At 48.7% G+C, this 13,380-nt stretch overlaps 5 protein-coding genes across 5 annotated transcripts; all 5 read left to right on the forward strand.

Moving 5' to 3' along the window:
* Window positions 1-313: 313 nt before the first annotated feature.
* On the forward strand, window positions 314-1,463 carry DFJ58DRAFT_913189 (uncharacterized protein; the record flags this gene model as incomplete). The annotated part of the gene is made up of 7 exons (XM_041395310.1): window positions 314-464; window positions 538-641; window positions 717-785; window positions 837-920; window positions 968-1,075; window positions 1,131-1,364; window positions 1,413-1,463. Coding segments are annotated over exons 2-7 (630 nt in total), but the record flags the coding sequence as incomplete, so codon positions are not given.
* A 4,473-nt stretch (window positions 1,464-5,936) lies between these two features.
* Window positions 5,937-6,447, forward strand: DFJ58DRAFT_290720 (uncharacterized protein). Its single transcript, XM_041379691.1, has one exon. It carries the CDS (start codon window positions 6,040-6,042, stop codon window positions 6,352-6,354), a length of 315 nt encoding a protein of 104 aa, XP_041245255.1. The 5' UTR covers window positions 5,937-6,039; the 3' UTR covers window positions 6,355-6,447.
* A 71-nt stretch (window positions 6,448-6,518) lies between these two features.
* DFJ58DRAFT_780922 (uncharacterized protein) lies at window positions 6,519-6,889 on the forward strand. The gene is made up of 2 exons (XM_041389761.1): window positions 6,519-6,775; window positions 6,833-6,889. The coding sequence occupies exons 1-2, from the start codon at window positions 6,561-6,563 to the stop codon at window positions 6,855-6,857; spliced, it is 240 nt and encodes a 79-aa protein (XP_041245256.1). The 5' UTR covers window positions 6,519-6,560; the 3' UTR covers window positions 6,858-6,889.
* Window positions 6,890-8,703: 1,814 nt separating this feature from the next.
* Window positions 8,704-10,518, forward strand: DFJ58DRAFT_726412 (uncharacterized protein; the record flags this gene model as incomplete). Its single annotated transcript, XM_041385362.1, has 4 exons — window positions 8,704-9,982; window positions 10,046-10,134; window positions 10,190-10,376; window positions 10,427-10,518. 4 exons carry the CDS (start codon window positions 8,704-8,706, stop codon window positions 10,516-10,518), a joined length of 1,647 nt encoding a protein of 548 aa, XP_041245257.1.
* Window positions 10,519-11,093: 575 nt separating this feature from the next.
* Window positions 11,094-12,948, forward strand: DFJ58DRAFT_840245 (uncharacterized protein; the record flags this gene model as incomplete). Its single annotated transcript, XM_041392599.1, has 5 exons — window positions 11,094-12,321; window positions 12,380-12,468; window positions 12,524-12,710; window positions 12,760-12,833; window positions 12,892-12,948. 5 exons carry the CDS (start codon window positions 11,094-11,096, stop codon window positions 12,946-12,948), a joined length of 1,635 nt encoding a protein of 544 aa, XP_041245258.1.
* Window positions 12,949-13,380: the final 432 nt, after the last annotated feature.

The raw sequence follows: 13,380 nt of genomic DNA on the forward strand, positions 1-13,380 counted from the left end.
TGGGGACGTTGGGTGTGTGTTGGGAGGCGAGGTGTTGCCGCTGGTGGGCTTCTTCAGGCTTTCCAAGGGGTCTGTGGTTTTTAACGTTCTTTGTATTAGTTCTGATAGAGGTTTTATGAGCCAGTTGTTCACTGCGAGCTATGGTAGCTCGGCCTTGCCAGCATTTTCATGCGTGGGAAATTCTTACCATGGTGGTGGTGGTACAGAGTCAAGGGCCCCCCATCGAGAGCGGCTAAAGTTGTAGATGGGCCGGCCAAGTGAACTCGAATTTTTAGAATTAAGCAGCCCTTATGATGCATACCATCATGTATAAGTAACTTACCCGCACCTGTGAATCAAGCTTCTTGTATAATGAACGATGCCAAAGTTTCGTTTCGCTAGCGCTTGCACGGCCCCATGCATGTTCCTGCAACGCGGCCGAACACGGCTGAATGATTAGCGCTCCCTCAAGGCTTAGTACTCGGGTGCGTGTTATTTAAACTTTGGTTCTACCGAGTGCTCTCACTTCACTCTAATTCTTACATACATTTCCCTCAGGTTGATCCCACTGTTCTTTGATGTTAACAATGACCGAAGACCATAGGCCAAAACCTCCTCCAGAGCCTTCTGCATCTAGAGAAGCAACTGCTGGCGAGAGCTTGGTACGTGCCCTTGTGAGACCACTATTGACGAGCGCTAATAGTATCGTCGCTACCTCTGATACATCCCTCATCTAGAGCCAGCTCCGGAGTGGATTCCGTCAGGCCGTGCGGAAATTTAAGAAGAATGCGACTAAAAAAATTTCTGTACGTCGACGTGAATGTTGGTGGAGCTAGAATATACCTGACATTGTGCAGAAACATTTCGAGCGTTCCCATCAGCAAACCCCTACTGGCCAGAATGCCGATCGTGAAGGTGCTTCATCAAATCAGAATATTGAGGTAAGTGGTCATTAGTTTCATCTTGAACTTGTCTGAGGCCCAGCAAGGATGCGTCGCGTCTGCATCCTTCCGATATCGATGGTGACAAGCCCGCCACATCTGAAAATCTCAGTGACTCTGCGAACCAAGGAGCGCCTGGAGAACCTGCCTCGAAGGTACTTGGGCCAAACAATCTGGTTTTCATCTCTAATTCTTCTGGTGGCCGTGCAGGTTTTCGACGCCCCTTCTGGTGTGGAAGAAATTCCTGATACCCAATCGGTTGATGCTGAACTTCGGGGTGCCCGTGAACGCATGAAAAATATGAGACTACTCGGGGGACATGCCACTTCTGTGGCATCCGCAGCCAAGGATGGCCCAAAAGATCTCGATGCCGCAGACAATTTCCAGACCACATATCTTCAACCACTCAGAATTTTTGACACTGTCATTAGGGATCTTGCGAATGTATGGGCCACCGTCCTATGTTGGAAGCGAGCTAATTAAGTTATATAGGTACATCCTTACGCAAAGGTGGTGCTTGGTATGCTGTCTGCTGCATCCAAAGTATGTGTAGTTTCGCCCTCCTGTTCCGCAGTTGTTGACTCTATGCAGATTATTCTCGCCCAAACAGAACGCGACAAATCGGTACAATCTCTTCTCAAGAAATTAGAAGACGTTTACCGCTTCATGTCACAAGACGACACTCTTGGCCGGATTTCATCCAAGCGCAATATCGCTGCACGGATCGCCCAGCAGATCCTAGAGTGCGCTCGTTTCATCAGGGACTACTCGGAGGAGAGTTTTCGTAAGTCATCAAACTATTGGACTCCGCATATTGTGAATCTTATACTATTGTCACAGGGAAGAGACTCGGCGAAAATGTTCTCTCGCATACGAATGATCTGGTTACACGGTACAACAATGCTTTGGATGAGCTTATGCAACAATTTCGAGACCAAGCTATTCGGGACGTAGCTGATCTCGTCCGGTGTACAAGTAAGGATTTGGATGTACTTTTGACGTTACATTCACTCATACTCCTTCAGGTGACGAACTGGGTGACAAGCTGGATCTCAGCAGTATGCCTTACGCAGCAGGCGCGGGACTAGATACCACGAAACAATGCCTACCAGAGACGCGCAAGGCCATTCTCTCCCAGATCAGTGATTGGATCAACGACAGTGGAGATACTGTTCAACGTGTGCTGTGGCTATCTGGCCCAGCAGGCACGGGCAAATCAGCTATCGCTCACACAATTGCTAACTGGCTCAATGACCTGGGAGGGCTTGGTTCGTGTTTCTGCTTCGACCGGGATCTTAAAGCCGACAAGCGTCACAAAAAAGTCTTCTCCACGATCGCTCGCGACCTCGCTGACCGTGATCCGGTGATGAAACGAAGATTGGCAAATGCAGTCGAAGATGCAAATGCGCTCAAGAACACGACAGATATCATCCAGCAGTGGCGCAAGCTGTTGATGGAACCGTTAAAGGGTGTATCTGGGACGAAGGTGACGAAGGCGACGAATGTGACGAATGCGACGGATGTGACGGATGTGACGGATGTGACGGATGTGACGGATGTGGGGCCTGTCTTGATTGTGATCGAAGCGCTGGATGAGAGCGGCGGAATGGAGACGCGGCGTGACCTTCTCCGCATACTTGCTGGTCCATTGGAGGGCGAAGATTTTCCCAAAATCACCGAACTCCCATCCAACTTTCGGATTCTCGTCACCTCTCGCCCGCTTCATGATATCGACGATAAATTTCGGGATGCTCCACATATTCTACGGTTATCCATGGACGACATTTCAGAAAAAGACTCGAAGGGAGATATCCGTACTTTTGTGTCTCACGAACTGAACAAGGTGTCTGGTCTTGGAGACAAAGAGTTCGCAGTCCTCGCTGACAAGGCTGATGAACTATTCGAGTGGGCACGTCTTGCATGCGAATACATCCAAAAACCTTATGCCGGCTCATACCCAATTGAACGCTTCAATGCTGTCGTGTCCCACGATCATGGAAAGCGGAAAAATTTGTTGTATGGCATGTATAGCTTCATTTTAGGAGAAAACATGGGGAAGGACAGCACAGAAATCGGGTATCAGCCAGCGCTAGCAAGGTTTCATTCCGTCATGGGACAAATACTTGGCTCAGCAGAACCCCTCTCTGTAGATGTGCTGAATATTATGCGGCACTGTCTGCCGGACCAAAGGGAGCATTACGAAGTGCAAGTCGTGTTAGCAGATATGGGATCCCTGCTGAGCGGCACCACCAACTCATCCAGCCCCATCCGACCCCTTCACGCATCCTTCCGCGAATTCCTGACAGACAAATCATCCAGCGGAGACTTTTTCGTGGAGATGTCGAACGCGCAACGCGATCTTGCTTTTGCTTCACTTGGAGTGATGGAACACGACCTTCGCTTCAATATGTGTAATTTAAAATCTTCATACCTCCCCAATAGCCGAGACATCGGGCTGCTGGCTCGAGTGGCAACATGCATTCCCTCGCATCTGTCCTATTCCTGTCGATTTTGGGCTACACACGTCCGAGCAACGGACTTCGACACGAAGCTCGCAAAGGAAGTAGGATCATTCTTCGACAACGAGCGGCTGCTGTTCTGGATTGAATCACTCGGCCTTCTCAATGCACTCAACGTTGCCGTTGCAGTGCTTCCACTCATTTCCCAGTGGCTGAAGGTGAGAACAAAGTCACCTGGTGTCAGGTGAAGTGCTTACGCGCGAACGTAGGGCCAATCCGGATACCAAAAAATCTTGTCCACTGCAATGGATGTGCAGAGATTCGTCCAAGTCTTCAATGAGATGATTTTGCACAGCACGCCGCACCTGTATGTATCAGCACTGCCATTTTCCCCTATCGAGTCCACGATAGCTACAAAGTTTACTGCAAGGTTTCCGAACACTCTTCGTCTGATACATGGACGTCTTTTGAACTGGACGACTATTCAGACCGTGATCGGTGGGCACGCTGGTTGGGTTTTGTCAGTCTCGTTCTCGCCCGATGGCACTCGCATCGTGTCTGGTTCTTGGGATTGCACTGTCCGGCTGTGGGATGCAGCGACGGGGCTGCCATTGGGTGAGCCTTTCCGAGGGCACACTGATTTGGTTTCGTCAGTCTCGTTCTCCCCCGATGGCACTCGCATCGTGTCTGGTTCTTCGGATTCTACCGTCCGGCTGTGGGATGCAGCGACGGGGCTGCCATTGTGTGAGCCCTTGCGAGGGCACACTCATTCGGTTAAGTCAGTCTCATTCTCCTCCAATGGCATTCGTATCGTGTCTGGTTCTTTGGATTCCACTGTCCGGCTGTGGGACGCATCGACGGGGTTGCCATTGGGCGAGCCCCTCCGAGGGCATACTCATTCGGTTTCGTCAGTCTCATTCTCCCCCGACGGCACTCGCATCGTGTCTGGTTCTTGGGATTGCACTGTCCGGCTGTGGGATGTAGCGACAGGGCTACCATTGGGTGAGCCCTTTCGAGGGCACACTAGTTCGGTTTACTCAGCCTTGTTCTCCCCCGATGGCACTTGCATCGCGTCCTGTTCTTTGGATTCCACTGTCCGGCTGTGGAATGCAGCGACGGGGCTGCCATTGTATGAGCCCTTGCGAGGGCACACTCATTTGGTTTCGTCAGTCTCGTTCTCGCCCGATGGCACTCGCATTGTGTCTGGTTCTTATGATTCCACCGTCCGGCTGTGGGATACAGCGACGGGGTTGCCATTGGGTAAGCCCTTCCGAAGGCACACTGATTGGGTTTCGTCAGTCTCGTTCTCGCCCGATGGCACTTGCATCGTGTCTGGTTCAAAGGATTCCACTTTCTCGCTGTGGAATACAGCGACAGCGCAACAATTCCAGGAGCACACTGGAATCCACTCCTCTGCATTCTCGTTGGATAGACATCCCACCGCACCTCGCACACGGGAGACCATCGTGTTGACCAATAATCCGAACAATCGCGTCATTTGGTTCACATCAAGCTTGAAGCATGCACTGCACAACCCTGCTGAGCTGCTCAAGGGCACCTCTCATCATGATCTTAATTCAACCTCCGTCTTGCTGGAAGATGTTGTCTCGCTGAAAGATGATGGATGGATGGTAGGACCCGATCATCGGCTACTTTTCTGGGTACCGCCTGCTTCCCGAAAACAACCATTTTATTATCTTGGAACTGTATTCGTGATACCCAATGGGCTAGATATTGATTTGAGTCGCATGGCTCATGGAGAACACTGGTCGAATTGCCGAGATTTGTGAGTTCTTAGCCTTAACCGTCCCTCACAGTTACTAAATCAATATTTCTAGCCATACTCGCTGATGATCCAATTGTAGCAATACCGAGTGTACAATTTTGTTTCATGTCAATCCTGTGCCTGGCACCGAGCTTAAATTTGAAGTTGATCAGGTGAGATAGTACCCCGCCGAAAACTGACTGAGCATGACTCCAAATGCTACGGCTGAGTTCGTCCGAGCATATCCTGAGGACTATGGTCAAATGGTTCCCTCAGCGGGCATGGTTGCGTGATGATCGCTCTTACAAACTGTCGTATCAGTCGATGATCAAAACCCCTTCAAAGCCTGGGTGACCATCGATACCGAGACGACCATCTTCGAATCTTATGGTAGCCCTAGTCTCCTTTCATGTGAAGCACCATCTTCCGATGACTTCAGTAAATCACTATCCCACATACGGGTACTGATTGACTCGAGTCTGACAGGAATGGGCGGTGGCGAAACTGAAGGAATGGTGATTGCGCATCAGCTACACCTAAGTACTGCTAATCACTGAAACCTCCCAGTGCTTTCGAGCGTGCACCGATTTACAGTTACATACACGCTCACAAATATCAGCAAGATTCACACAAGTACTCCTTCAAGTCAGGTCTCCCATATTTTGTTTCGACTGTCTTCCTTGTTGCTTCATATTGCATTGTGGTTTGATTCTTCCGCATACAATGTTATTCTTCTTTCTTCTAAACGAGTGACTGCACAGTCGCGGGCATCATCTCAAGACTCAGTCGGTGCCACTTTTTCGGTCCTCCATGGGATTTTGTTGCCTGTCGATCGCTTTTCTACTGCCGCTGAACGAACACTCAACCAGAGTGCCTAGTGTTACTTGACTCTCTAATGGGGTCTTCAACCCTCGACTCGAATACTTCATCACCATTATCTCCCCCCGGCTACGCTTCTCAAATGCTCATTCTGCCAGTATCCGACCCCCTTCTTTATTTCCTTGCATCTTCCCTGCTTAATCATGGAAAGCGTACAAGGACAGAGCGCATCGTCTCCCGCACCCTCCTTTATATTCACGTTCTTACCTGCGCGCCGTCACGACCTATCCTCTGCCATGCTCTCACCACGGCTTCCCCCGCTGTCAAGTGCTTATCACAGAAGCGCTCAGGAAAGAACGTTGTGAGACTTGCCACGCTTACAGAAACATAAGGGTGGATGTTCATGCTGGATTGTCCGCCAGCATAAACAATAGTGGGAAGATGGTGGAGGAGCGTTTAGCACGAGAGATTATCGCTGTTATTACAGCTGTTTGCATAAATGATGACAGTACACGACTTTTTGGGAAAGAAGAAAAATTAAATATTCTAGTGTGGCACTTCGTCTTGCGCCGCAACAATCAACCGCAATCAACATCGATGTATCAAAAAATCAGTCGCGACGTCAAACTCGCTGCCGTCAATCTCTACGAGCGTCAACACCTTTCTCTTCAGGACATTCTCGCTTGTGTTGGATTCTCGGAAAGTACTTTCTGGCGTGTCCTTAAACTTTGGCGCAAGACAGGCAACGTTGTTAGCCCCACCTGTAGCCTTCTTGGTTTCTTCATTTCTGAGTATGAATACACTATGAGAGTGTACGAGATCGAGACATTGTGTGGTGGTGGAGGTACTGAGTAAAATCTCACATTCAGGTATTCAAGAATCAATGGTCAATGAACTTCGAACAATTGTACCTTCCTTGGGCTTGGCCCTTGGGAGGGCGACCAGGGCCGCGTTTTTCGTTTTCTGGTGATTCTAGTTCGGAAGTGGGTTCCACGACAATTGTTTCATCCCCTGGAGAGATGTCATACTGGTCCCTGACAGCCGCCGTTATCGAATCGTCGTCAGAGTCCATAGAATCAGAGGATATCGAGTTTGTCATTTTCGACTCAATCATAACTCACATACATGCGGGACGCGTTATTTACTGCTGTGTAAGATTTATTTATTTATTCTTCTTTCTCAAAAAGTCGCGTACTGTCATCATTTATGCAAACAGCTGTAATGGAGACAGGAAAGCTATTACTGACAAAGAGCTGGTACACAAATAAGCTGCGATCAATAGGTATGTGCGACATTGACATCGGGTAACTCTCATTGACGCATCGTGCAGGGGCAATGTGCTCGTGAAGTAGGATGTCGTATGTTTACTGTATCTTTCCCCTCCCTGCCGAATGCAATGCAGTTACATAATGGCTCCCCAGCTTCGCAGCAAATTCTATACCATTTTCAGCAGTTCTAAATTGGTACTGGGCAGAAGTACTCTTCGATCTGGTCCCTCAAGCACCTTATTGGTAATCTTGATGCCCTTGGCAAAATTATGGAGCTCTTCACACTGAACAGAAGGAGCTCAGAAGGAGCTCCACGATGGTTTGAGGTTCGAAGTTCGTTACATAAATGATTCATGCCGCTAACAGTCAACGCAGCTTTCACATGGTCCTCAGCACATGATTCGTTCTTAATTCTTGCCTGTTTCTCCATCAAATGTCGCATCCAAAATCAAGTTCTGACTAGGTGTAATCCTCCGACCCATTAGAGGAGGGCTTTTTCTCCGATGAGGGTCGCATATATTCAGCTTCCCATCATTGGCGACCACTGTCCTCAGCAGTCACCAGTGCATCGTGCAATGTTCCTGGAGGAAAGTGAGAGCGATAAGGAGATGTATTAGCGTCGCCTTGGAGCTCATTGAATGCCAGTAGTCGTCCCATGTGAGTTTTTAGACCATCCAAGCAAGAGTTTAAACAAATGTCACGCCAAGGATGCATTAATTGATCAACTTGGCGTTCTTACTAGGCTGAGCATCTTTGAAGTCGCATCGAAGTCGCATTTGCACAATTTACGTACGTGCAGCCAGATATCACTGCTTTCCGATGACTCACGCCTGCAAACTCATTTAATTTCCGATCCTGTTTCTCATTGTCCTTACTTAAATGACAGACAATGACCGGTCTGTGCATCTTGCGTGGATATATGTTCAGTACAAAGAGGTTAGGTTTTACTGGCTTTCAATGGTCACCATCCTGACGTGTGCACTTAAAATTTAGTATTGCCGTACTGCAATGCGATGTAGATCAACAGTGCACCGGATACGCATAAATGTCGCGTTGCACGACCGCTTTTCCATCACGAAATTTGATGCACCAGAAGCTATGGTCATAAGAGTTAATCCGGTGTCCATCACTGGCTATCAGAACGCATTCGTCGTATGGACTTCTATTTTGCATCACAATCACTCTTTGCTTTACATGTTCTATACATGCACTTTTCGTTCTCCGCTCCAACAGGTTTCTTTTATTCTGGCATCCCCAGAACGATCTCTCCTCAGTCTCTCAATTCCAATACTGAGGTGAGTATTAGCATTTACCGATACATACTTTCATTCTAACTACCTGCGTAGTTCCCCTTTCGTTTCTAGGTATGCACTGCCGTAGTACGAGTCTCTCAATTCGAAGACTGAGTTATCCTTTCGTTTCTAGTCTGAACCTCTCTTCATTTGAGACCGGCCTTCCTGTCTCTGCCTCTCATGGCAGCTTCTTCCAAACCGACAAATGAAAGTTCACATCCATACGACGCACTCCCGAATCACCAGGACTTCGACTCGATGATATCTGATGCGAAGTTTACTGCTGATACTAGCACCGATATCTACGACCCAGGTTTAACGAGTCGCAGAAGTGCCCTTGTCGGAGTGGCATGCTCAAGCATATTCAGTTGCTCATGCATCATTGCAGGCATTGTCACTTTAGCCAATCACGGGGTACTCGGAGTGACCGCAATCAACTTGTCCGTGCATAATTATGACTATAGTAGTCTGTTGCCCCTGCAAGGGGAGATATTGGCCCTGGCACTTAACTTCATCGGCACGTTATGCACCGAGTCCATAGGCTTCGTACACGGCATCTCGTTGCACTCTGCGCTAGCCTCAGAGTCTCGACTTTCTTTCAACACCAATCTGCGCCTTCTGACTGCAGCTCGTGGATGGTATAACCCTAACGGCACTTTGTTTAATGGTATCTCGGCTGTCCTCCTCATCATGTCCTACAGCTCGGCTTCACTCATCGTAGTTGTCGATACTGTGATTTCACAAACGTCACAAACGTCATCAGCACCTAAGATCGTCATTGCCATAGCAGGGACACCTCTTCTTGCTCTGGGCGTCGCACTCCTCCTCCAGGTGATTATCGCATTGTCAGGGATGCGGGCTGTCAAAATATTAACGTGGAGCTCCTCACCTTTCGACTTGACCGCCGCACTGGTCCACCACACGCAATTGACCCCTGCTACTTTGCGGTGCATGCGTTGTGTGTCTGACATAGACACAGATGAAGGTCCAGCAAAGCCACTCAAAATACAACCCTCTGCGTGGCATGCTCACCCTAGCATCCGGAAAGTCGTCATTTTTCTTTGGGTGATCGTTGCAGCATGCGCTGAATGGGCCGCACTTGTCATGTATATCTGGCACAAGTATGCCCCCCAGGGTATAATGTCCCCCGATGCGCTGACCCCACAAACGTGGTCGTTCATCCCCAATTTGCTGAACGGGAATTTCAATTACATCGGGTATTCTATACCGGGTGTCAATTTTCAGGTGTGGATTCTGGTCATTGTCAATATGGCAGTTGTCCAGGGACTATTGACACTGGGGCTGCATTGCTCGGAGCTCATAGCAAATGTCATTCGAGACGAAAAACAGTGGAGATGCGCTACCAGGAGGAAAGGACTTAGCACGGCGACAAACCCGGTGAAGACAATTTTCACTCATCCGATCTGTCTCGTACTTTTCGTCGCAAAGCCTTTCCTGCGTGAGTCATTCGCGTGTAGTATTCTCATTGATGTTGTTGAACACCGTTCCTCGACGATCACAGACTGGATGTTTGGGTATTCATTCATGATAATTGACTCTGCCTTTGACGGGAAACTAGAAGGCGTGCGGGTAGGCATGCTGACTGCCCAGGTTCGCACTTACTGCCTATGTAAAACTGCTATAGCATCCTCACATTCTTGTGCAGATCTGGAACTTATGCATAGCGCTGTTTATATTCGCCTGTTTCTTCACATTCGTCGCACTGCACCAACCGCGTGGCCCCCAGCCGGCTGCATACGGCCACCTCCAGACGCTCGCCAACCTCGTGGACGAGTGGTCGCCTGTGATGTGGTGGGGACATAAGGAGGACGGAATTCCGTACTGTCATGCTGGTAGGGTACTTACATACTTACAATGCTACTGCTTTGACACTTTTGCAAAGGGACGGGCGATCACCCGCTGCCGGATGTAAACATGGATCGTGTTTATGCTGGTTCTGGTGCCGGGTCTCTGGTATACGTACCCCTCTCGTGACTCACGTACTTGCTTTACTTTTTAAAGGGTATTTTTTGATTTCTCTTTTTACATAAAGGAGCTATATTCACGTTAGGACAGGATTTTGATTCAAGTGATTCCGAGTATTACGTACACAACCACTGCTTAGCACCGCTCTTCCCGCATCATGCATCACTCTTTACTTGCTTTAGCCTGTTTTAATGTCTATAGCCTGATAAATATCGCGTCATGCTACCGTGTTTCAATCACAAAATCATCATCACCAGAGGCTATGGTCATAAGTGAAATACATTTAATCTCGTGTCCGTAATACACACATGTACCGTTCGTTCTCCGTTCCAACAGGTTTCTTTTATTCTGGCATCCCCAGAACAATCACTCCCCAGTTTCTGAGTCCGAAGACTGAGGTGAGTATTAGCATTTACCGATATATATTTTCATTCTCACTACCTACATACTTAGTTCTCCTTTCGTTTCTAGGTATGCACTGCCGTAGTAGGCTACAACTCTCTCAATCCAAAGACTGAGCTATCCTTTCGCTTCTAGTCTGAGCCTCTCTTCATTCGAGACTGACCTTCTTGTCTCTGCCTCCCATGGCAGCTTCTTCCAAACCGACAGATCAAAGTTCGCATGACGCACTTCCGGATCACCAGGACTTTGACACGATGATATCTGATGCGAAGTTCACTGCTGATACCAGAACCGACCTTTACGACCGCAGTCTGACGAGTCGGAGATATGCCCTTGTCGGAGTGGCATGCTCAAGTATCTTCAGCTGCTTATGCACCGTTGCAGGCATTGTTACTTTAGCCAATCAAGGAATCCTCGGAGTAACCACGATCATCATGGTTCCTTCTAGTGATACTCAATCGTCCCTCCAGGCGGAGACATTGTCTCTGGCACTTAACTTTATTGTCACGTTATGCACCGAATCCATAGGCTTCGTACACGGCATCTCATTGCACTCTGCGCTAGCCTCAGAGTCTCGGCTTCGTTTCAACGCCAATCTACGCCTTCTGATTGCAGCTCGTGGATGGTATAACCCTAACGGCGCTATGTTTAACGGTATCTCGGCCGTCCTCCTCATTATATCCTACTGCTCAGCCTCACTCGTCATATGCATCGATGCTTCCCTAAGACATTGTAGTTTTGCCATCGCAGGGATACCTGTCCTCGTTCTGGGCGTCTCACTCCTCCTCCAGGTGGTGATCGCATTGTCAGGGATGCATGCTGTCAAAATATTGACGTGGAGCTCCTCACCTTTCGACTTGACTGCCGCACTGGTCCACCACATGCAATTGACCCCTGCTACTCTGCGGTGCATGCGTCGTGTGTCTGACCTAGACACGTATGGAGGTCCAGCGAAGCCATCAGAGATACAGCCTTCTGCGTGGCATGCTCACCCTAGCATCCGGAAAGTTGTCATTTTTCTTTGGGTGATCGTTGCAGCATGCGCTGGATGGGCCGCACTCGTCATGTATATCTGGGACAGGTTTCAGCATTCCGACACGGATGTAGTGTTCGGGTCCGGCAGCGCTCTCACCCAACACACGTGGTCGTTCTTCCCCAACGAAAAATCCACTTACATCTGGTATAAGTCGTCGGGTCGTATGCTGTTCTCATGGGTCAACATGGCCCTTATCCAGGGGCCATTGACACTTGGGCTGCATTGCTCAGAGCTCATCGCAAATGTCATTCGAGATGAAAGACAGTGGAGACGCGCTACCGGAAGAGAAGGACTTAGAATATTGACGAACCCGGTGAAGACGATTTTCACTCATCCAATTTGTCTCATACTTTTCGTCGCGAAGCCCTTCCTGCGTGAGTCATTCATGCCTCCCTTTTTTTATCGGTGTTATTGAACATCATCGACAATCAGACTGGATGTTTGGGCTTGCATTCAACTTAAGAGACAACGCCATAGAGGGGTCACTGGACTCATTGAAGGTAAACATGTTCGCTGCCCAGGTTCGCACTTACTGCCTACGTAAAACTGCTACGACACCCTTACAACCTCGTGCAGATCTGGAACTTATGCATAGCGCTGTTCATATTTGCCTGCTTCTTCACTTTCGTCGCACTGCGCCGACCGCGCGGTCCCCAGCCAGCTGCATACGGCCACCTCCAGACGCTCGCAAACCTCGTGGACGAGTGGTCGCCTGTGATGTGGTGGGGACACAAAGAGGACGGAATTCCGTACTGTCATGCTGGTAGGATACTTATATGCTCACGATGATGCTGCGTTGACATTTTACAAAGGGACGAGCGATCATCCGCTGCCGGATGTGAAGATGGACTACGTTTATGCTGGTTCTGGTTCTGGGTCTCTGGTCGTGAGAGGTACTTACTTTACTTTTTTAAAGGGCATTTCTTGATTTCCCTTTTAAACAGAGCTATGCCGATGCGCCGTCACGGCCGTTGAAATCGTCTCACAGATTAAACCTGTGAAAACAAGTTTTACCCCCGATTAAACAGAGCTATTTCCACGTTAGGCTGGCGATGTATTGACAGGCACACAACCAGCCATGCTATTGAATGATACGTGTACAATTTTATCCTGCTTACTACGTTGTAGGTAGTTCGTCTTAATATTGCTCCAACTCGGGCTTTGTGAAACCATGATGGATGAATGGACAAATTCACTTGAGCTGCAGAGGATGCGTTGAGTTGAAATATGAATTGGGAGGGGCACAGGTGAGCTGGCCGACATTAATAATTAGTAATTAATTGATCAGCTTGACATTCTTACCAAGGTGAGCATTTTGAAAGTCGCATTGAAGTCGTATTTGCGCAATTCACGTACATGCAGCCAGATACCGATGACTCTCACCTGCAAACTTATCTGACTTCTGATCCTGTTTCTCATTGGTCTTACTTAAT

The sequence above is a fragment of the Suillus subalutaceus genome, assembly GCF_016647625.1.
Source record: "Suillus subalutaceus strain FC151 chromosome Unknown DFJ58scaffold_36, whole genome shotgun sequence".
Classification (NCBI taxonomy): Eukaryota; Fungi; Basidiomycota; class Agaricomycetes; order Boletales; family Suillaceae; genus Suillus; species Suillus subalutaceus.

Excerpts from the sequence above, each read along its gene's own strand:
- DFJ58DRAFT_290720 (XM_041379691.1), top strand. The coding sequence starts at position 6,040 with ATGGGGTCTTCAACCCTCGACTCGAATACTTCATCACCATTATCTCCC.
- DFJ58DRAFT_780922 (XM_041389761.1), top strand. The coding sequence starts at position 6,561 with ATGTATCAAAAAATCAGTCGCGACGTCAAACTCGCTGCCGTCAATCTC. Across the intron at positions 6,776-6,832 it reads TATGAATACACTATGAGAGT|GTATTCAAGAATCAATGGTC; the intron begins GTACGAGATCGA and ends TCTCACATTCAG.